This window comes from Rhinoderma darwinii, unplaced genomic scaffold (assembly GCF_050947455.1).
Source record: "Rhinoderma darwinii isolate aRhiDar2 unplaced genomic scaffold, aRhiDar2.hap1 Scaffold_107, whole genome shotgun sequence".
Taxonomy (NCBI): Eukaryota; Metazoa; Chordata; class Amphibia; order Anura; family Rhinodermatidae; genus Rhinoderma; species Rhinoderma darwinii.
Genome location: NW_027461949.1, coordinates 178,339 through 203,858, shown reverse-complemented (window position 1 = coordinate 203,858; position 25,520 = coordinate 178,339). Strand labels below are relative to the sequence as shown.

The following is a 25,520-nucleotide window of genomic DNA, read 5'->3' as shown; positions in this document are numbered from 1 at the left end:
CTATACTGACTGTAAAGTGCAGCGTGCATTACTATACTGACTGTAAAGTGCTGCGTGTGTTACTATACTGACTGTAAAGTGCCGCATGTGTTACTATACTGACTGTAAAGTGCCGCATGTGTTACTATACTGACTGTAAAGTGCAGCGTGCATTACTATACTGACTGTAAAGTGCCGCGTGTGTTACTATACTGACTGTAAAGTGCAGCATGCGTTACTATACTGACTGTAAAGTGCCGCATGTGTTACTATACTGACTGTAAAGTGCCGCATGTGTTACTATACTGACTGTAAAGAGCAGCATGTGTTACTATACTGACTGTAAAGAGCAGTGTGTGTTACTATACTGACTGTAAAGTGCTGCATGTGTTACTATACTGACTGTAAAGAGCAGCATGTGTTACTATACTGACTGTAAAGTGCCGCATGTGTTACTATACTGACTGTAAAGTGCAGCATGCGTTACTATACTGACTGTAAAGTGCCGCATGTGTTACTATACTGACTGTAAAGTGCCGCATGTGTTACTATACTGACTGTAAAGTGCAGCATGCGTTACTATACTGACTGTAAAGTGCAGCATGTGTTACTATACTGACTGTAAAGTGCAGCGTGCGTTACTATACTGACTGTAAAGTGCAGCGTGCGGTACTATACTGACTGTAAAGTGCCGCATGTGTTACTATACTGACTGTAAAGTGGCGCATGTGTTACTATACTGACTGTAAAGTGCAGTGTGTGTTACTATACTGACTGTAAAGTGCAGCGTGCGGTACTATACTGACTGTAAAGTGCCGCGTGTGTTACTATACTGACTGTAAAGTGCTGCATGTGTTACTATACTGACTGTAAAGTGCAGCGTGGGTTACTATACTGACTGTAAAGTTCTGCATGTGTTACTATACTGACTGTAAAGTGCAGCATGCGTTACTATAGTGACTGTAAAGTGCAGCGTGCGTTACTATACTGACTGTAAAGTGCAGCGTGTGTTACTATACTGACTGTAAAGTGCCGCGTGTGTTACTATACTGACTGTAAAGTGCTGCATGTGTTACTATACTGACTGTAAAGTGCAGCGTGCGTTACTATACTGACTGTAAAGTGCAGCGTGCATTACTATACTGACTGTAAAGTGCTGCGTGTGTTACTATACTGACTGTAAAGTGCCGCATGTGTTACTATACTGACTGTAAAGTGCCGCATGTGTTACTATACTGACTGTAAAGTGCAGCGTGCATTACTATACTGACTGTAAAGTGCCGCGTGTGTTACTATACTGACTGTAAAGTGCAGCATGCGTTACTATACTGACTGTAAAGTGCCGCATGTGTTACTATACTGACTGTAAAGTGCCGCATGTGTTACTATACTGACTGTAAAGTGCAGCATGCGTTACTATACTGACTGTAAAGTGCAGCATGTGTTACTATACTGACTGTAAAGTGCAGCGTGCGTTACTATACTGACTGTAAAGTGCAGCGTGCGGTACTATACTGACTGTAAAGTGCCGCATGTGTTACTATACTGACTGTAAAGTGCCGCATGTGTTACTATACTGACTGTAAAGTGCAGTGTGCGTTACTATACTGACTGTAAAGTGCAGCGTGCGGTACTATACTGACTGTAAAGTGCCGCGTGTGTTACTATACTGACTGTAAAGTGCTGCATGTGTTACTATACTGACTGTAAAGTGCCGTGTGTGTTACTATACTGACTGTAAAGTGCCGCATGTGTTACTATACTGACTGTAAAGTGCCGCATGTGTTACTATACTGACTGTAAAGTGCAGCAGGCGTTACTATACTGACTGTAAAGTGCCGCGTGCATTACTATACTGACTGTAAAGTGCAGCGTGCGTTACTATACTGACTGTAAAGAGCAGCATGTGTTACTATACTGACTGTAAAGAGCAGTGTGTGTTACTATACTGACTGTAAAGTGCTGCATGTGTTACTATACTGACTGTAAAGAGCAGCATGTGTTACTATACTGACTGTAAAGTGCCGCATGTGTTACTATACTGACTGTAAAGTGCAGCATGCGTTACTATACTGACTGTAAAGTGCCGCATGTGTTACTATACTGACTGTAAAGTGCCGCATGTGTTACTATACTGACTGTAAAGTGCAGCATGCGTTACTATACTGACTGTAAAGTGCAGCATGTGTTACTATACTGACTGTAAAGTGCAGCGTGCGTTACTATACTGACTGTAAAGTGCAGCGTGCGGTACTATACTGACTGTAAAGTGCCGCATGTGTTACTATACTGACTGTAAAGTGCCGCATGTGTTACTATACTGACTGTAAAGTGCAGTGTGCGTTACTATACTGACTGTAAAGTGCAGCGTGCGGTACTATACTGACTGTAAAGTGCCGCGTGTGTTACTATACTGACTGTAAAGTGCTGCATGTGTTACTATACTGACTGTAAAGTGCAGCGTGGGTTACTATACTGACTGTAAAGTTCTGCATGTGTTACTATACTGACTGTAAAGTGCAGCATGCGTTACTATAGTGACTGTAAAGTGCAGCGTGCGTTACTATACTGACTGTAAAGTGCAGCGTGTGTTACTATACTGACTGTAAAGTGCCGCGTGTGTTACTATACTGACTGTAAAGTGCTGCATGTGTTACTATACTGACTGTAAAGTGCAGCGTGCGTTACTATACTGACTGTAAAGTGCAGCGTGCATTACTATACTGACTGTAAAGTGCTGCGTGTGTTACTATACTGACTGTGAAGTGCCGCATGTGTTACTATACTGACTGTAAAGTGCCGCATGTGTTACTATACTGACTGTAAAGTGCAGCGTGCATTACTATACTGACTGTAAAGTGCCGCGTGTGTTACTATACTGACTGTAAAGTGCAGCGTGCGTTACTATACTGACTGTAAAGTGCTGCGTGTGTTACTATACTGACTGTAAAGTGCCGCATGTGTTACTATACTGACTGTAAAGTGCCGCATGTGTTACTATACTGACTGTAAAGTGCAGCAGGCGTTACTATACTGACTGTAAAGTGCCGCGTGCATTACTATACTGACTGTAAAGTGCCGCGTGTGTTACTATACTGACTGTAAAGTGCCGCGTGTGTTACTATACTGACTGTAAAGTGGCGCATGTGTTACTATACTGACTGTAAAGTGCCGCATGTGTTACTATACTGACTGTAAAGTGCAGCAGGCGTTACTATACTGACTGTAAAGTGCAGCATGCATTACTATACTGACTGTAAAGTGTCGCATGTGTTACTATACTGACTGTAAAGTGCCGCATGTGTTACTATACTGACTGTAAAGTGCAGCGTGCGTTACTATACTGACTGTAAAGTGCCGCGTGTGTTACTATACTGACTGTAAAGTGCCGCGTGTGTTACTATACTGACAGTAAAGTGCCGCATGTGTTACTATACTGACTGTAAAGTGCAGCGTGTGTTACTATACTGATTGTAAAGTGCCGCATGCATTATTATACTGACTGTAAAGTGCCGCATGTGTTACTATACTGACTGTAAAGTGCAGCGTGTGTTACTATACTGACTGTAAAGTGCCGCATGCATTATTATACTGACTGTAAAGTGCCGCATGTGTTACTATACTGACTGTAAAGTGCAGCGTGCGTTACTATACTGACTGTAAAGTGCCGCGTGTGTTACTTTACTGACTGTAAAGTGCAGTGTGCGTTACTATACTGACTGTAAAGTGCCGCATGCATTATTATACTGACTGTAAAGTGCCGCATGTGTTACTATACTGACTGTAAAGTGCCGCATGTGTTACTATACTGACTGTAAAGTGCAGCGTGCATTACTATACTGACTGTAAAGTGCCGCGTGTGTTACTATACTGACTGTAAAGTGCCGCGTGTGTTACTATACTAACTGTAAAGTGCCGCATGTGTTACTATACTGACTGTAAAGTGCAGCGTGTGTTACTATACTGATTGTAAAGTGCCGCATGCATTATTATACTGACTGTAAAGTGCTGCATGTGTTACTATACTGACTGTAAAGTGCAGCGTGTGTTACTATACTGACTATAAAGTGCCGCATGCATTATTATACTGACTGTAAAGTGCCGCATGTGTTACTATACTGACTGTAAAGTGCAGCGTGCGTTACTATACTGACTGTAAAGTGCCGCGTGTGTTACTATACTGACTGTAAAGTGCAGTGTGCGTTACTATACTGACTGTAAAGTGCCGCATGCATTATTATACTGACTGTAAAGTGCCGCATGTGTTACTATACTGACTGTAAAGTGCCGCATGTGTTACTATACTGACTGTAAAGTGCAGCGTGCGTTACTATACTGACTGTAAAGTGCCGCGTGTGTTACTATACTGACTGTAAAGTGCCGCGTGTGTTACTATACTGACTGTAAAGTGCCGCATGTGTTACTATACTGACTGTAAAGTGCAGCGTGTGTTACTATACTGATTGTAAAGTGCCGCATGCATTATTATACTGACTGTAAAGTGCTGCATGTGTTACTATACTGACTGTAAAGTGCAGCGTGTGTTACTATACTGACTGTAAAGTGCCGCATGCATTATTATACTGACTGTAAAGTGCCGCATGTGTTACTATACTGACTGTAAAGTGCAGCGTGCGTTACTATACTGACTGTAAAGTGCCGCGTGTGTTACTATACTGACTGTAAAGTGCAGTGTGCGTTACTATACTGACTGTAAAGTGCCGCATGCATTATTATACTGACTGTAAAGTGCCGCATGTGTTACTATACTGACTGTAAAGTGCCGCATGTGTTACTATACTGACTGTAAAGTGCAGCGTGCATTACTATACTGACTGTAAAGTGCAGCGTGCGTTACTATACTGACTGTAAAGAGCAGCATGTGTTACTATACTGACTGTAAAGAGCAGTGTGTGTTACTATACTGACTGTAAAGTGCTGCATGTGTTACTATACTGACTGTAAAGAGCAGCATGTGTTACTATACTGACTGTAAAGTGCCGCATGTGTTACTATACTGACTGTAAAGTGCAGCATGTGTTACTATACTGACTGTAAAGTGCAGCATGCGTTACTATACTGACTGTAAAGTGCCGCATGTGTTACTATACTGACTGTAAAGTGCCGCATGTGTTACTATACTGACTGTAAAGTGCAGCGTGCGTTACTATACTGACTGTAAAGTGCAGCATGTGTTACTATACTGACTGTAAAGTGCCGCATGTGTTACTATACTGACTGTAAAGTGCAGCGTGCGTTACTATACTGACTGTAAAGTGCCGCATGCATTACTATACTGACTGTAAAGTGACGCATGCGTTACTATACTGACTGTAAAGTGCAGTGTGCGTTACTATACTGACTGTAAAGTGCAGCGTGCTTTACTATACTGACTGTAAAGTGCCTCATGTGTTACTATACTGACTGTAAAGTGCAACGTGCGTTACTATACTGACTGTAAAGTCCAGCGTGCATTACTATACTGACTGTAAAGTGCCGCCTGTGTTACTATACTGACTGTAAAGTGCCGCATGGGTTACTATACTGACTGTAAAGTGCCGCATGTGTTACTATACTGACTGTAAAGTGCAGCGTGCGTTACTATACTGACTGTAAAGTGGAGCGTACGTTACTATACTGACTGTAAGGTGCCGCATGTGTTCCTATACTGACTGTAAAGTGCCGCATGTGTTACTATACTGACTGTAAAGTGCCGCGTGTGTTACTATACTGACTGTAAATTGCAGAGTGCGTTACTATACCGACTGTAAAGTGCAGCGTGCGTTACTATACTGACTGTAAAGTGCCGCATGTGTTCCTATACTGACTGTAAGGTGCCGCATGTGTTACTATACTGACTGTAAGGTGCCGCATGTGTTACTATACTGACTGTAAAGTGCAGCATGTGTTACTATACTGACTGTAAAGTGCAGCGTGCGTTACTATACTGACTGTAAAGTGCACCATGCGTTACTATACTGACTGTAAAGTGCCGCATGTGTTACTATACTGACTGTAAAGTGCCGCGTGCATTACTATACTGACTGTAAAGTGCCGCATGTGTTACTATACTGACTGTAAAGTGCCACATGTGTTACTATACTGACTGTAAAGTGCAGCGTGCATTACTATACTGACTGTAAAGTGCAGCATGCATTACTATACTGACTGTAAAGTGCCGCATGTGTTACTATACTGACTGTAAAGTGCCGCATGTGTTACTATACTGACTGTTAAGTTCTGCATGCGTTACTATACTGACTGTAAAGTGCAGCATGTGTTACTATACTGACTGTAAAGTGCAGCGTGCGTTACTATACTGACTGTAAAGTGCCACATGTGTTACTATACTGACTGTAAAGTGCCGCATGTGTTACTATACTGACTGTAAAGTGCAGCGTGCGTTACTATACTGACTGTAAAGTGCCGCATGTGTTACTATACTGACTGTAAAGTGCCGCATGTGTTACTATACTGACTGTAAAGAGCAGCATGTGTTACTATACTGACTGTAAAGTGTTGCATGTGTTACTATACTGACTGTAAAGTGCCGCATGTGTTACTATACTGACTGTAAAGTGCAGCATGCGTTACTATACTGACTAAGGTGCCGCATGTGTTACTATACTGACTGTAAAGAGCAGCATGTGTTACTATACTGACTGTAAAGAGCAGCATGTGTTACTATACTGACTGTAAAGTGCAGCGTGTGTTACTATACTGACTGTAAAGTGCAGCGTGCGTTACTATACTGACTGTAAAGTGCCGCATGTGTTACTATACTGACTGTAAAGTGCCGCATGTGTTACTATACTGACTGTAAAGTGCCGCGTGTGTTACTATACTGACTGTAAAGTGCCACATGTGTTACTATACTGACTGTAAAGTGCAGCGTGTGTTACTATACTGACTGTAAAGTGCTGCATGCATTATTATACTGACTGTAAAGTGCCGCATGTGTTACTATACTGACTGTAAAGTGCAGCGTGCGTTACTATACTGACTGTAAAGTGCCGTGTGTGTTACTATACTGACTGTAAAGTGCAGCGTGCGTTACTATACTGACTGTAAAGTGCAGCGTGCATTACTATACTGACTGTAAAGTGACGCATGTGTTACTATACTGACTGTAAAGTGCCGCGTGTGTTACTATACTGACTGTAAAGTGCCGCATGTGTTACTATACTGACTGTAAGGTGCTGCATGTGTTACTATACTGACTGTAAGGTGCCGCATGTGTTACTGTACTGACTGTAAAGTGCCGCATGTGTTACTATACTGACTGTAAAGTGCTGCATGTGTTACTATACTGACTGTAAAGTGCAGCATGTGTTACTATACTGACTGTAAAGTGGCGCATGCATTATTATACGACTGTAAAGTGCCGCATGTGTTACTATACTGACTGTAAAGTGCAGCGTGTGTTACTATACTGACTGTAAAGTGCCGCATGCATTATTATACTGACTGTAAAGTGCCGCATGTGTTACTATACTGACTGTAAAGTGCAGCGTGCGTTAATATACTGACTGTAAAGTGCTGCGTGTGTTACTATACTGACTGTAAAGTGCAGTGTGTGTTACTATACTGACTGTAAAGTGCAGCGTGCATTACTATACTGACTGTAAAGTGACGCATGTGTTACTATACTGACTGTAAAGTGCCGCGTGTGTTACTATACTGACTGTAAAGTGCCGCATGTGTTACTATACTGACTGTAAGGTGCCGCATGTGTTACTATACTGACTGTAAAGTGCTGCATGTGTTACTATACTGACTGTAAAGTGCTGCATGTGTTACTATACTGACTGTAAAGTGCAGCGTGTGTTACTATACTGACTGTAAAGAGCAGCATGCGTTACTATACTGACTGTAAAGTGCAGCGTGCATTACTATACTGACTGTAAAGTGCCGCGTGTGTTACTATACTGACTGTAAAGTGCCGCGTGTGTTACTATACTGACTGTAAAGTGCCGCATGTGTTACTATACTGACTGTAAAGTGCCGCGTGTGTTACTATACTGACTGTAAAGTGCAGTGTGTGTTACTATACTGACTGTAAAGTGCAGCGTGCATTACTATACTGACTGTAAAGTGACGCATGTGTTACTATACTGACTGTAAAGTGCCGCATGTGTTACTATACTGACTGTAAGGTGCCGCATGTGTTACTATACTGACTGTAAAGTGCTGCATGTGTTACTATACTGACTGTAAAGTGCTGCATGTGTTACTATACTGACTGTAAAGTGCAGCGTGTGTTACTATACTGACTGTAAAGAGCAGCATGCGTTACTATACTGACTGTAAAGTGCAGCGTGCATTACTATACTGACTGTAAAGTGCCGCGTGTGTTACTATACTGACTGTAAAGTGCTGCGTGTGTTACTATACTGACTGTAAAGTGCCGCATGTGTTACTATACTGACTGTAAAGTGCCGCGTGTGTTACTATACTGACTGTAAAGTGCAGCGTGCGTTACTATACTGACTGTAAAGTGCCGCGTGTGTTACTATACTGACTGTAAAGTGCCGTGTGTGTTACTATACTGACTGTAAAGTGCCGCATGTGTTACTATACTGACTGTAAAGTGCCGCATGTGTTACTATACTGACTGTAAAGTGCAGCAGGCGTTACTATACTGACTGTAAAGTGCCGCGTGCATTACTATACTGACTGTAAAGTGCAGCGTGCGTTACTATACTGACTGTAAAGAGCAGCATGTGTTACTATACTGACTGTAAAGAGCAGTGTGTGTTACTATACTGACTGTAAAGTGCTGCATGTGTTACTATACTGACTGTAAAGAGCAGCATGTGTTACTATACTGACTGTAAAGTGCCGCATGTGTTACTATACTGACTGTAAAGTGCAGCATGTGTTACTATACTGACTGTAAAGTGCAGCATGCGTTACTATACTGACTGTAAAGTGCCGCATGCGTTACTATACTGACTGTAAAGTGCCGCATGTGTTACTATACTGACTGTAAAGTGCAGCATGCGTTACTATACTGACTGTAAAGTGCAGCATGTGTTACTATACTGACTGTAAAGTGCAGCGTGCGTTACTATACTGACTGTAAAGTGCAGCGTGCGGTACTATACTGACTGTAAAGTGCCGCATGTGTTACTATACTGACTGTAAAGTGCCGCATGTGTTACTATACTGACTGTAAAGTGCAGCGTGCGTTACTATACTGACTGTAAAGTGCAGCGTGCGGTACTATACTGACTGTAAAGTGCCGCGTGTGTTACTATACTGACTGTAAAGTGCTGCATGTGTTACTATACTGACTGTAAAGTGCAGCGTGGGTTACTATACTGACTGTAAAGTTCTGCATGTGTTACTATACTGACTGTAAAGTGCAGCATGCGTTACTATAGTGACTGTAAAGTGCAGCGTGCGTTACTATACTGACTGTAAAGTGCAGCGTGTGTTACTATACTGACTGTAAAGTGCCGCGTGTGTTACTATACTGACTGTAAAGTGCTGCATGTGTTACTATACTGACTGTAAAGTGCAGCGTGCGTTACTATACTGACTGTAAAGTGCAGCGTGCATTACTATACTGACTGTAAAGTGCTGCGTGTGTTACTATACTGACTGTAAAGTGCCGCATGTGTTACTATACTGACTGTAAAGTGCCGCATGTGTTACTATACTGACTGTAAAGTGCAGCGTGCATTACTATACTGACTGTAAAGTGCCGCGTGTGTTACTATACTGACTGTAAAGTGCAGCGTGCGTTACTATACTGACTGTAAAGTGCTGCGTGTGTTACTATACTGACTGTAAAGTGCCGTGTGTGTTACTATACTGACTGTAAAGTGCCGCATGTGTTACTATACTGACTGTAAAGTGCCGCATGTGTTACTATACTGACTGTAAAGTGCAGCAGGCGTTACTATACTGACTGTAAAGTGCCGCGTGCATTACTATACTGACTGTAAAGTGCCGCGTGTGTTACTATACTGACTGTAAAGTGCCGCGTGTGTTACTATACTGACTGTAAAGTGCCGCATGTGTTACTATACTGACTGTAAAGTGCCGCATGTGTTACTATACTGACTGTAAAGTGCAGCAGGCGTTACTATACTGACTGTAAAGTGCAGCATGCATTACTATACTGACTGTAAAGTGTCGCATGTGTTACTATACTGACTGTAAAGTGCCGCATGTGTTACTATACTGACTGTAAAGTGCAGCGTGCGTTACTATACTGACTGTAAAGTCCCGCGTGTGTTACTATACTGACTGTAAAGTGCCGCGTGTGTTACTATACTGACAGTAAAGTGCCGCATGTGTTACTATACTGACTGTAAAGTGCAGCGTGTGTTACTATACTGATTGTAAAGTGCCGCATGCATTATTATACTGACTGTAAAGTGCCGCATGTGTTACTATACTGACTGTAAAGTGCAGCGTGTGTTACTATACTGACTGTAAAGTGCCGCATGCATTATTATACTGACTGTAAAGTGCCGCATGTGTTACTATACTGACTGTAAAGTGCAGCGTGCGTTACTATACTGACTGTAAAGTGCCGCGTGTGTTACTTTACTGACTGTAAAGTGCAGTGTGCGTTACTATACTGACTGTAAAGTGCCGCATGCATTATTATACTGACTGTAAAGTGCCGCATGTGTTACTATACTGACTGTAAAGTGCCGCATGTGTTACTATACTGACTGTAAAGTGCAGTGTGCGTTACTATACTGACTGTAAAGTGCCGCATGCATTATTATACTGACTGTAAAGTGCCGCATGTGTTACTATACTGACTGTAAAGTGCCGCATGTGTTACTATACTGACTGTAAAGTGCAGCGTGCATTACTATACTGACTGTAAAGTGCCGCGTGTGTTACTATACTGACTGTAAAGTGCCGCGTGTGTTACTATACTAACTGTAAAGTGCCGCATGTGTTACTATACTGACTGTAAAGTGCAGCGTGTGTTACTATACTGATTGTAAAGTGCCGCATGCATTATTATACTGACTGTAAAGTGCTGCATGTGTTACTATACTGACTGTAAAGTGCAGCGTGTGTTACTATACTGACTGTAAAGTGCCGCATGCATTATTATACTGACTGTAAAGTGCCGCATGTGTTACTATACTGACTGTAAAGTGCAGCGTGCGTTACTATACTGACTGTAAAGTGCCGCGTGTGTTACTATACTGACTGTAAAGTGCAGTGTGCGTTACTATACTGACTGTAAAGTGCCGCATGCATTATTATACTGACTGAAAAGTGCCGCATGTGTTACTATACTGACTGTAAAGTGCCGCATGTGTTACTATACTGACTGTAAAGTGCAGCGTGCGTTACTATACTGACTGTAAAGTGCCGCGTGTGTTACTATACTGACTGTAAAGTGCCGCGTGTGTTACTATACTGACTGTAAAGTGCCGCATGTGTTACTATACTGACTGTAAAGTGCAGCGTGTGTTACTATACTGATTGTAAAGTGCCGCATGCATTATTATACTGACTGTAAAGTGCTGCATGTGTTACTATACTGACTGTAAAGTGCAGCGTGTGTTACTATACTGACTGTAAAGTGCCGCATGCATTATTATACTGACTGTAAAGTGCCGCATGTGTTACTATACTGACTGTAAAGTGCAGCGTGCGTTACTATACTGACTGTAAAGTGCCGCGTGTGTTACTATACTGACTGTAAAGTGCAGTGTGCGTTACTATACTGACTGTAAAGTGCCGCATGCATTATTATACTGACTGTAAAGTGCCGCATGTGTTACTATACTGACTGTAAAGTGCCGCATGTGTTACTATACTGACTGTAAAGTGCAGCGTGCATTACTATACTGACTGTAAAGTGCAGCGTGCGTTACTATACTGACTGTAAAGAGCAGCATGTGTTACTATACTGACTGTAAAGAGCAGTGTGTGTTACTATACTGACTGTAAAGTGCTGCATGTGTTACTATACTGACTGTAAAGAGCAGCATGTGTTACTATACTGACTGTAAAGTGCCGCATGTGTTACTATACTGACTGTAAAGTGCAGCATGTGTTACTATACTGACTGTAAAGGGCAGCATGCGTTACTATACTGACTGTAAAGTGCCGCATGTGTTACTATACTGACTGTAAAGTGCCGCATGTGTTACTATACTGACTGTAAAGTGCAGCGTGCGTTACTATACTGACTGTAAAGTGCAGCGTGCGGTACTATACTGACTGTAAAGTGCCGCATGTGTTACTATACTGACTGTAAAGTGCAGCGTGCGTTACTATACTGACTGTAAAGTGCCGCGTGTGTTACTATACTGACTGTAAAGTGCCGCGTGTGTTACTATACTGACTGTAAAGTGCCGCATGTGTTACTATACTGACTGTAAAGTGCAGCGTGCGTTACTATACTGACTGCAAAGTGCAGCATGTGTTACTATACTGACTTTAAAATGCAGCGTGCGTTACTATACTGACTGTAAAGTGCAGCGTGCGGTACTATACTGACTGTAAAGTGCTGCATGTGTTACTATACTGACTGTAAAGTGCCGCATGTGTTACTATACTGACTGTAAAGTGCCGCATGTGTTACTATACTGACTGTAAAGTGCAGCGTGCATTACTATACTGACTGTAAAGTGCCGCGTGTGTTACTATACTGACTGTAAAGTGCAGCGTGCGTTACTATACTGACTGTAAAGTGCCGCGTGTGTTACTATACTGACTGTAAAGTGCCGCGTGTGTTACTATACTGACTGTAAAGTGCCGCGTGTGTTACTATACTGACTGTAAAGTGCCGCGTGTGTTACTATACTGACTGTAAAGTGCCGCGTGTGTTACTATACTGACTGTAAAGTGCAGCGTGCGTTACTATACTGACTGTAAAGTGCCGCGTGTGTTACTATACTGACTGTAAAGTGGCGCGTGTGTTACTATACTGACTGTAAAGTGCCGCATGTGTTACTATACTGACTGTAAAGTGCAGCGTGTGTTACTATACTGATTGTAAAGTGCCGCATGCATTATTATACTGACTGTAAAGTGCCGCATGTGTTACTATACTGACTGTAAAGTGCAGCGTGTGTTACTATACTGACTGTAAAGTGCCGCATGCATTATTATACTGACTGTAAAGTGCTGCATGTGTTACTATACTGACTGTAAAGTGCAGCGTGCGTTACTATACTGACTGTAAAGTGCCTCGTGTGTTACTATACTGACTGTAAAGTGCAGTGTGCGTTACTATACTGACTGTAAAGTGCCGCATGCATTATTATACTGACTGTAAAGTGCCGCATGTGTTACTATACTGACTGTAAAGTGCAGTGTGCGTTACTATACTGACTGTAAAGTGCCGCAATCATTATTATACTGACTGTAAAGTGCCGCATGTGTTACTATACTGACTGTAAAGTGCAGCGTGCGTTACTATACTGACTGTAAAGTGCCGCGTGTGTTACTATACTGACTGTAAAGTGCCGTGTGTGTTACTATACTGACTGTAAAGTGCCGCATGTGTTACTATACTGACTGTAAAGTGCCGCATGTGTTACTATACCGACTGTAAAGTGCAGCAGGCGTTACTATACTGACTGTAAAGTGCCGCGTGCATTACTATACTGACTGTAAAGTGCAGCGTGCGTTACTATACTGACTGTAAAGAGCAGCATGTGTTACTATACTGACTGTAAAGAGCAGTGTGTGTTACTATACTGACTGTAAAGTGCTGCATGTGTTACTATACTGACTGTAAAGAGCAGCATGTGTTACTATACTGACTGTAAAGTGCCGCATGTGTTACTATACTGACTGTAAAGTGCAGCATGTGTTACTATACTGACTGTAAAGTGCAGCATGCGTTACTATACTGACTGTAAAGTGCCGCATGTGTTACTATACTGACTGTAAAGTGCCGCATGTGTTACTATACTGACTGTAAAGTGCAGCATGCGTTACTATACTGACTGTAAAGTGCAGCATGTGTTACTATACTGACTGTAAAGTGCAGCGTGCGTTACTATACTGACTGTAAAGTGCAGCGTGCGGTACTATACTGACTGTAAAGTGCCGCATGTGTTACTATACTGACTGTAAAGTGCCGCATGTGTTACTATACTGACTGTAAAGTGCAGCGTGCGTTACTATACTGACTGTAAAGTGCAGCGTGCGGTACTATACTGACTGTAAAGTGCCGCGTGTGTTACTATACTGACTGTAAAGTGCTGCATGTGTTACTATACTGACTGTAAAGTGCAGCGTGGGTTACTATACTGACTGTAAAGTTCTGCATGTGTTACTATACTGACTGTAAAGTGCAGCATGCGTTACTATAGTGACTGTAAAGTGCAGCGTGCGTTACTATACTGACTGTAAAGTGCAGCGTGTGTTACTATACTGACTGTAAAGTGCCGCGTGTGTTACTATACTGACTGTAAAGTGCTGCATGTGTTACTATACTGACTGTAAAGTGCAGCGTGCATTACTATACTGACTGTAAAGTGCTGCGTGTGTTACTATACTGACTGTAAAGTGCAGCATGTGTTACTATACTGACTGTAAAGTGCCGCATGTGTTACTATACTGACTGTAAAGTGCCGCATGTGTTACTATACTGACTGTAAAGTGCCGCATGTGTTACTATACTGACTGTAAAGTGCCGCGTGTGTTACTATACTGACTGTAAAGTGCAGCGTGCGTTACTATACTGACTGTAAAGTGCTGCGTGTGTTACTATACTGACTGTAAAGTGCCGTGTGTGTTACTATACTGACTGTAAAGTGCCGCATGTGTTACTATACTGACTGTAAAGTGCCGCATGTGTTACTATACTGACTGTAAAGTGCAGCAGGCGTTACTATACTGACTGTAAAGTGCCGCGTGCATTACTATACTGACTGTAAAGTGCCGCGTGTGTTACTATACTGACTGTAAAGTGCCGCGTGTGTTACTATACTGACTGTAAAGTGCCGCATGTGTTACTATACTGACTGTAAAGTGCCGCATGTGTTACTATACTGACTGTAAAGTGCAGCAGGCGTTACTATACTGACTGTAAAGTGCAGCATGCATTACTATACTGACTGTAAAGTGTCGCATGTGTTACTATACTGACTGTAAAGTGCCGCATGTGTTACTATACTGACTGTAAAGTGCAGCGTGCGTTACTATACTGACTGTAAAGTGCCGCGTGTGTTACTATACTGACTGTAAAGTGCCGCGTGTGTTACTATACTGACTGTAAAGTGCCGCATGTGTTACTATACTGACTGTAAAGTGCAGCGTGTGTTACTATACTGATTGTAAAGTGCCGCATGCATTATTATACTGACTGTAAAGTGCCGCATGTGTTACTATACTGACTGTAAAGTGCAGCGTGTGTTACTATACTGACTGTAAAGTGCCGCATGCATTATTATACTGACTGTAAAGTGCCGCATGTGTTACTATACTGACTGTAAAGTGCAGCGTGCGTTACTATACTGACTGTAAAGTGCCGCGTGTGTTACTTTACTGACTGTAAAGTGCAGTGTGCGTTACTATACTGACTGTAAAGTGCCGCATGCATTATTATACTGACTGTAAAGTGCCGCATGTGTTACTATACTGACTGTAAAGTGCCGCATGTGTTACTATACTGACTGTAAAGTGCAGTGTGCGTTACTATACTGACTATAAAGTGCCGCATGCATTATTATACTGACTGTAAAGTGCCGCATGTGTTACTATACTGACTGTAAAGTGCCGCATGTGTTACTATACTGACTGTAAAGTGCAGCGTGCATTACTATACTGACTGTAAAGTGCCGCGTGTGTTACTATACTGACTGTAAAGTGCCGCGTGTGTTACTATACTAACTGTAAAGTGCCGCATGTGTTACTATACTGACTGTAAAGTGCAGCGTGTGTTACTATACTGATTGTAAAGTGCCGCATGCATTATTATACTGACTGTAAAGTGCTGCATGTGTTACTATACTGACTGTAAAGTGCAGCGTGTGTTACTATACTGACTGTAAAGTGCCGCATGCATTATTATACTGACTGTAAAGTGCCGCATGTGTTACTATACTGACTGTAAAGTGCAGCGTGCGTTACTATACTGACTGTAAAGTGCCGCGTGTGTTACTATACTGACTGTAAAGTGCAGTGTGCGTTACTATACTGACTGTAAAGTGCCGCATGCATTATTATACTGACTGTAAAGTGCCGCATGTGTTACTATACTGACTGTAAAGTGCAGCGTGCGTTACTATACTGACTGTAAAGTGCCGCGTGTGTTACTATACTGACTGTAAAGTGCCGCGTGTGTTACTATACTGACTGTAAAGTGCCGCATGTGTTACTATACTGACTGTAAAGTGCAGCGTGTGTTACTATACTGATTGTAAAGTGCCGTATGCATTATTATACTGACTGTAAAGTGCTGCATGTGTTACTATACTGACTGTAAATTGCAGCGTGTGTTACTATACTGACTGTAAAGTGCCGCATGCATTATTATACTGACTGTAAAGTGCCGCATGTGTTACTATACTGACTGTAAAGTGCAGCGTGCGTTACTATACTGACTGTAAAGTGCCGCGTGTGTTACTATACTGACTGTAAAGTGCAGTGTGCGTTACTATACTGACTGTAAAGTGCCGCATGCATTATTATACTGACTGTAAAATGCCGCATGTGTTACTATACTGACTGTAAAGTGCCGCATGTGTTACTATACTGACTGTAAAGTGCAGCGTGCATTACTATACTGACTGTAAAGTGCAGCGTGCGTTACTATACTGACTGTAAAGAGCAGCATGTGTTACTATACTGACTGTAAAGAGCAGTGTGTGTTACTATACTGACTGTAAAGTGCTGCATGTGTTACTATACTGACTGTAAAGAGCAGCATGTGTTACTATACTGACTGTAAAGTGCCGCATGTGTTACTATACTGACTGTAAAGTGCAGCATGTGTTACTATACTGACTGTAAAGTGCAGCATGCGTTACTATACTGACTGTAAAGTGCCGCATGTGTTACTATACTGACTGTAAAGTGCCGCATGTGTTACTATACTGACTGTAAAGTGCAGCGTGCGTTACTATACTGACTGTAAAGTGCAGCATGTGTTACTATACTGACTGTAAAGTGCAGCGTGCGTTACTATACTGACTGTAAAGTGCAGCGTGCGGTACTATACTGACTGTAAAGTGCCGCATGTGTTACTATACTGACTGTAAAGTGCCGCATGTGTTACTATACTGACTGTAAAGTGCAGCGTGCGTTACTATACTGACTGTAAAGTGCAGCGTGCGGTACTATACTGACTGTAAAGTGCCGCGTGTGTTACTATACTGACTGTAAAGTGCAGCGTGCGTTACTATACTGACTGTAAAGTGCCGCGTGTGTTACTATACTGACTGTAAAGTGCCGCGTGTGTTACTATACTGACTGTAAAGTGCCGCATGTGTTACTATACTGACTGTAAAGTGCAGCGTGCGTTACTATACTGACTGTAAAGTGCAGCATGTGTTACTATACTGACTGTAAAGTGCAGCGTGCGTTACTATACTGACTGTAAAGTGCAGCGTGCGGTACTATACTGACTGTAAAGTGCTGCATGTGTTACTATACTGACTGTAAAGTGCCGCATGTGTTACTATACTGACTGTAAAGTGCCGCATGTGTTACTATACTGACTGTAAAGTGCAGCGTGCATTACTATACTGACTGTAAAGTGCCGCGTGTGTTACTATACTGACTGTAAAGTGCAGCGTGCGTTACTATACTGACTGTAAAGTGCCGCGTGTGTTACTATACTGACTGTAAAGTGCCGCGTGTGTTACTATACTGACTGTAAAGTGCCGCGTGTGTTACTATACTGACTGTAAAGTGCCGCGTGTGTTACTATACTGACTGTAAAGTGCCGCGTGTGTTACTATACTGACTGTAAAGTGCAGCGTGCGTTACTATACTGACTGTAAAGTGCCGCGTGTGTTACTATACTGACTGTAAAGTGCCGCGTGTGTTACTATACTGACTGTAAAGTGCTGCATGTGTTACTATACTGACTGTAAAGTGCAGCGTGTGTTACTATACTGATTGTAAAGTGCCGCATGCATTATTATACTGACTGTAAAGTGCCGCATGTGTTACTATACTGACTGTAAAGTGCAGCGTGTGTTACTATACTGACTGTAAAGTGCCGCATGCATTATTATACTGACTGTAAAGTGCTGCATGTGTTACTATACTGACTGTAAAGTGCAGCGTGCGTTACTATACTGACTGTAAAGTGCCGCGTGTGTTACTATACTGACTGTAAAGTGCAGTGTGCGTTACTATACTGACTGTAAAGTGCCGCATGCATTATTATACTGACTGTAAAGTGCCGCATGTGTTACTATACTGACTGTAAAGTGCAGTGTGCGTTACTATACTGACTGTAAAGTGCCGCAATCATTATTATACTGACTGTAAAGTGCCGCATGTGTTACTATACTGACTGTAAAGTGCAGCGTGCGTAACTATACTGACTGTAAAGTGCCGCATGTGTTACTATACTGACTGTAAAGTGCAGCATGTGTTACTATACTGACTGTAAAGTGCCGCATGTGTTACTATACTGACTGTAAAGTGCAGCGTGTGTTACTATACTGACTGTAAAGTGCAGCGTGCGTTACTATACTGACTGTAAAGTGCAGCATGCGTTACTATACTGACTGTAAAGTACCGCATGTGTTACTATACTGACTGTAAAGTGCCGCATGTGTTACTATACTGACTGTAAAGTGCCGCATGTATTACTATACTGACTGTAAAGTGCCGCATGTGTTACTATACTGACTGTAAGGTGCCGCATGTGTTACTATACTGACTGTAAAGTGCAGCGTGCGTTACTATACTGACTGTAAAGAGCCGCATGTGTTACTATACTGACTGTAAAGAGCCGCATGTGTTACTATACTGACTGTAAAGTGCCGCATGTGTTACTATACTGACTGTAAAGTGCAGCGTGCGGTACTATACTGACTGTAAAGTGCCGCATGTGTTACTATACTGACTGTAAGGTGCCGCATGTGTTACTATACTGACTGTAAAGTGCAGCGTGCGTTACTATACTGACTGTAAAGAGCCGCATGTGTTACTATACTGACTGTAAAGTGCTGCATGTGTTACTATACTGACTGTAAAGTGCAGCGTGCGTTACTATACTGACTGTAAAGTGCCGCGTGTGTTACTATACTGACTGTAAAGTGCTGCATGTGTTACTATACTGACTGTAAAGTGCAGCGTGCGTTACTATACTGACTGTAAAGTGCCGCATGTGTTACTATACTGACTGTAAAGTGCCGCATGTGTTACTATACTGACTGTAAAGTGCAGCGTGCATTACTATACTGACTGTAAAGTGCTGCGTGTGTTACTATACTGACTGTAAAGTGCCGCATGTGTTACTATACTGACTGTAAAGTGCCGCATGTGTTACTATACTGACTGTAAAGTGCAGCGTGCATTACTATACTGACTGTAAAGTGCCGCGTGTGTTACTATACTGACTGTAAAGTGCAGCGTGCGTTACTATACTGACTGTAAAGTGCCGCGTGTGTTACTATACTGACTGTAAAGTGCCGTGTGTGTTACTATACTGACTGTAAAGTGCCGCATGTGTTACTATACTGACTGTAAAGTGCCGCATGTGTTACTATACTGACTGTAAAGTGCAGCAGGCGTTACTATACTGACTGTAAAGTGCCGCGTGCATTACTATACTGACTGTAAAGTGCCGCGTGTGTTACTATACTGACTGTAAAGTGCCGCGTGTGTTACTATACTGACTGTAAAGTGCCGCATGTGTTACTATACTGACTGTAAAGTGCCGCATGTGTTACTATACTGACTGTAAAGTGCAGCAGGCGTTACTATACTGACTGTAAAGTGCAGCATGCATTACTATACTAACTGTAAAGTGTCGCATGTGTTACTATACTGACTGTAAAGTGCAGCGTGCGTTACTATACTGACTGTAAAGTGCCGAGTGTGTTACTATACTGACTGTAAAGTGCCGCGTGTGTTACTATACTGACTGTAAAGTGCCGCATGTGTTACTATACTGACTGTAAAGTGCAGCGTGTGTTACTATACTGATTGTAAAGTGCCGCATGCATTATTATACTGACTGTAAAGTGCCGCATGTGTTACTATACTGACTGTAAAGTGCAGCGTGTGTTACTATACTGACTGTAAAGTGCCGCATGCATTATTATACTGACTGTAAAGTGCTGCATGTGTTACTATACTGACTGTAAAGTGCAGCGTGCGTTACTATACTGACTGTAAAGTGCCGCATGCATTATTATACTGACTGTAAAGTGCCGCATGTGTTACTATACTGACTGTAAAGTGCCGCATGTGTTACTATACTGACTGTAAAGTGCAGTGTGCGTTACTATACTGACTGTAAAGTGCCGCAATCATTATTATACTGACTGTAAAGTGCCGCATGTGTTACTATACTGACTGTAAAGTGCAGCGTGCGTTACTATACTGACTGTAAAGTTCAGCATGTGTTACTATACTGACTGTAAGGTGCCGCATGTGTTACTATACTGACTGTAAAGTGCCGCATGTGTTACTATACTGACTGTAAAGTGCCGCATGTGTTACTATACTGACTGTAAAGTGCAGCGTGTGTTACTATACTGACTGTAAAGTGCAGCGTGCGTTACTATACTGACTGTAAAGTGCAGCGTGCATTACTATACTGACTGTAAAGTGCCGCATGTGTTACTATACTGACTGTAAAGTGCCGCATGTGTTACTATACTGACTGTAAAGTGCCGCATGTGTTACTATACTGACTGTAAAGTGCCGCATGTATTACTATACTGACTGTAAAGTGCCGCGTGTGTTACTATACTGACTGTAAAGTGCCGCATGTATTACTATACTGACTGTAAAGTGCCGCATGTGTTACTATACTGACTGTAAAGTGCAGCGTGTGTTACTATACTGACTGTAAAGTGCAGCGTGCGTTACTATACTGACTGTAAAGTGCAGCGTGCATTACTATACTGACTGTAAAGTGCCGCATGTGTTACTATACTGACTGTAAAGTGCCGCGTGTGTTACTATACTGACTGTAAAGTGCCGCATGTGTTACTATACTGACTGTAAAGTGCCGCATGTATTACTATACTGACTGTAAAGTGCCGCGTGTGTTACTATACTGACTGTAAAGTGCCGCATGTATTACTATACTGACTGTAAAGTGCCGCATGTGTTACTATACTGACTGTAAGGTGCCGCATGTGTTACTATACTGACTGTAAAGTGCAGCGTGCGTTACTATACTGACTGTAAAGAGCCGCATGTGTTACTATACTGACTGTAAAGTGCCGCATGTGTTACTATACTGACTGTAAAGTGCAGCGTGCGGTACTATACTGACTGTAAAGTGCCGCATGTGTTACTATACTGACTGTAAAGTGCCGCATGTGTTACTATACTGACTGTAAAGTGCCGCATGTGTTACTATACTGACTGTAAAGTGCCGCATGTGTTACTATACTGACTGTAAAGTGCAGCAGGCGTTACTATACTGACTGTAAAGTGCCGCGTGCATTACTATACTGACTGTAAAGTGCCGCGTGTGTTACTATACTGACTGTAAAGTGCCGCGTGTGTTACTATACTGACTGTAAAGTGCCGCATGTGTTACTATACTGACTGTAAAGTGCCGCATGTGTTACTATACTGACTGTAAAGTGCAGCAGGCGTTACTATACTGACTGTAAAGTGCAGCATGCATTACTATACTAACTGTAAAGTGTCGCATGTGTTACTATACTGACTGTAAAGTGCAGCGTGCGTTACTATACTGACTGTAAAGTGCCGAGTGTGTTGCTATACTGACTGTAAAGTGCCGCGTGTGTTACTATACTGACTGTAAAGTGCCGCATGTGTTACTATACTGACTGTAAAGTGCAGCGTGTGTTACTATACTGATTGTAAAGTGCCGCATGCATTATTATACTGACTGTAAAGTGCCGCATGCATTATTATACTGACTGTAAAGTGCTGCATGTGTTACTATACTGACTGTAAAGTGCAGCGTGCGTTACTATACTGACTGTAATGTGCCGCATGCATTATTATACTGACTGTAAAGTGCCGCATGTGTTACTATACTGACTGTAAAGTGCCGCATGTGTTACTATACTGACTGTAAAGTGCAGTGTGCGTTACTATACTGACTGTAAAGTGCCGCAATCATTATTATACTGACTGTAAAGTGCTGCATGTGTTACTATACTGACTGTAAAGTGCAGCGTGCGTTACTATACTGACTGTAAAGTTCAGCATGTGTTACTATACTGACTGTAAGGTGCCGCATGTGTTACTATACTGACTGTAAAGTGCCGCATGTGTTACTATACTGACTGTAAAGTGCCGCATGTGTTACTATACTGACTGTAAAGTGCAGCGTGTGTTACTATACTGACTGTAAAGTGCAGCGTGCGTTACTATACTGACTGTAAAGTGCAGCGTGCATTACTATACTGACTGTAAAGTGCCGCATGTGTTACTATACTGACTGTAAAGTGCCGCATGTGTTACTATACTGACTGTAAAGTGCCGCGTGTGTTACTATACTGACTGTAAAGTGCCGCATGTGTTACTATACTGACTGTAAAGTGCCGCATGTATTACTATACTGACTGTAAAGTGCCGCGTGTGTTACTATACTGACTGTAAAGTGCCGCATGTATTACTATACTGACTGTAAAGTGCCGCATGTGTTACTATACTGACTGTAAGGTGCCGCATGTGTTACTATACTGACTGTAAAGTGCAGCGTGCGTTACTATACTGACTGTAAAGAGCCGCATGTGTTACTATACTGACTGTAAAGTGCCGCATGTGTTACTATACTGACTGTAAAGTGCAGCGTGCGGTACTATACTGACTGTAAAGTGCCGCATGTGTTACTATACTGACTGTAAAGTGCCGCATGTGTTACTATACTGACTGTAAAGTGCAGCGTGCGTTACTATACTGACTGTAAAGTGCCGCGTGTGTTACTATACTGACTGTAAAGTGCCGCATGTGTTACTATACTGACTGTAAAGAGCCATTAAAGGAGCCCTGACACAAGTTTGAACACTGACATTGTTCTTTCATTTTTGTGTTTGAATTTTGGATACACGTTGCCCTGGTCATTTTACTAGTATTTATAGCTGGGGCAATATAGGGATATTTACTACACAATTGCCTATAGCATTATGAGACCTTGCAGTTTATAACAATGATGTTCAATAAGGGCCTGTTCACATCACCGTTCGATTCCGTTCCGTTCCGTAGTCGACTCTGCTATTGATTCCGTCGGAAAACCGGAAATCAGCCGGAATGGTGACGAACGGAAGCTGTGCTGTCACTTTCACTTTCCGTTGCGGGGTTCACCCGACAGAACTTCGGAACGGAAGCGAACGGTGATGTGAACAGGCCCTAATGTATTTTTTTGTTCACACAGCTTTCATTTTCTTGTTTCGTTTTGCAAGTTGTTTCTTACTTACAATTTGTTTTTTTGTTTTTTTTTTGGGGGGGGGGGGGCACCATTTCCATTTTCGCCTCAGGCAGCAGAAAAGCTAGAATCGGCCCTGCCCTTCATTCCCAGATACCACACTGCTGTCCCGGTAGAAACAACTGATGAAGAATCGATCCTGTTGCGCGGACCAGTTCCTAATCCGTCAGTGGTAATCGCTAATTGTCATGTGAAGACAGAGCAGCTCAGACTTGTGAATAATGCAAGTGTATGGGCGCTGCTGCGGGCACAGTTATGGGGGAACTGAAGCTTGACCTGTTATGGAGGCATAAAGCTGGCCATACATATGCAATAGATGTTGGCAGAGTGTTTGTTTGGCCAACAGCTATTTCACCTGATCCCACTATAAAATGTTTTTTGTGCCGGTTTATTTAAATGGGGAGAGGGGGAAGAAACCGCGGCAAGATCTCTCTAACAGCGGCTTATCCCCCAGGAGAACAGAGGATCGGCATGTTTAGTCTCCATACTACAGAGATCATTGGGCAATTACATTTATAATGAAAAGTTAAAAACAATCTATTATACTTTATGTTTTAACCACCTACCATTTAAGATCTCTGCTTGCTTAAAGTAATTGGAAATATTGCTTATAATCAGAGGCTGAATCTGTCTTGATCACGCCCTGCACACACATTCATGGATCATTAATAGAGGGGGCACGGATAGGCTGAGGGGATATATTCACACATGGCAGATTTGTTGTAGAAATTTCTGACAATGTCCCGTTCATGTGAATGGGGCTTGCAAAAAATCTGCCGTGTGTGAATAAACCATTAACGGGCTATGTATCTTTGTTTGCCATTCAGTGACAGCAATCACAGATCTTAAAAATGGTAAGAAATTGAGGCACTGAGCACATTGTTAGGTTACATAACTTTTAATTATACAGTGAATGAGATTTTTATAGAAAACTGGAAACCCTATTTAGAAAGGGGTTGCTTTGGAGAACGCCAAGGGCCAAAGTGAATAAGCGGATTACGGGGCGTCCAGTGGCAGCACCCCCAGATATCAGCTGTAATCCGAGGGGGAACCTGGAGGAAAGTGTTCAATTTCCCTGCAGCGCCACCACAGGAGAAATGAAGCATTACACAGTTCCCAATTAAATAAATGGTCTGTCCGTGAAATGCGTTGTTGTGCTGGGTCCTCCAGTGAGGGACGCTCTTTGAAGCCGCTTAACGCTCTGGCTAATAGACGAGGATCCTGAATGAGGGACTACAACAATAACTCAGAATTCCCTAATAAAGTAATTAAAAATATATATATATATATTTTTTAAAACAGACATCCCCTTCAATGTGTTTAAATATTATTTTTAATATTATTGTCAACTGGACCAATAGTTCAATATGAAGCACTACAGACCTGTCTTGTGATCGTCTAGGATTTCGTAAGTCCAAATAAAGGTTGGTGGCTCGGCAGTGCAGGAGGTGGCAGGAACAGGCCAAGAGAGAGTCTCCCTGTAATAAAGAGACATGTCAGACAATCTGGATTACCAGTCAGAAGAAGCAACGCACAAGACAGACCGACCTGCTCACGTGGATGACAGAAGACTTGTGCTTCAGCCAAACGCTCCATAACGTAACCAAAGTCTGCCTGTCTCCAAAATACTTCTTGAGCGCCTTCCAAGTTCTTTGCCCTAGGGGAACAAGATCACATTAATCATGGAATAACGGCTGGAGTCATTACTTTTTATACATATTTCTTACATGCCAAGATATCTGCACCAACATCTCTACTGAGCATCTTCTAGCGACCCTATAAACACTGTACTAATGGCTGCAATAATGCCCACAAGATGGCCAGAGGGCTGGAGAATAACTTGCCATATAGACCTTTCACTGTCTCAGTCTCTCCTGAATGATTACAGAAGTTGCCACCAGGGGGAGCTGGATGCAGTTGTAATCATACAGTTCCCAATGACTTCAATAGGAGCTTTATAAATTTGTACACCGTGAGCTCCCTCTAGTGG

General features: G+C 42.3%; 1 protein-coding gene across 5 annotated transcripts in view; it reads right to left on the bottom strand.

The window, feature by feature from the left end:
- Positions 1-25,520, bottom strand: part of LOC142699009 (EGF domain-specific O-linked N-acetylglucosamine transferase-like) — a 153,413-nt gene that overhangs the window by 109,352 nt on the left and 18,541 nt on the right. For all 5 annotated transcript variants that reach the window (XM_075847956.1, XM_075847955.1, XM_075847954.1 and 2 more), the window contains 2 exons: positions 25,079-25,187; positions 24,914-25,008 (listed from right to left, as the gene is read on the bottom strand). In XM_075847956.1, coding sequence (XP_075704071.1) covers positions 24,914-25,008; positions 25,079-25,187 — 204 coding nt within the window. The remainder of the gene's footprint in view (positions 1-24,913; positions 25,009-25,078; positions 25,188-25,520) is intronic.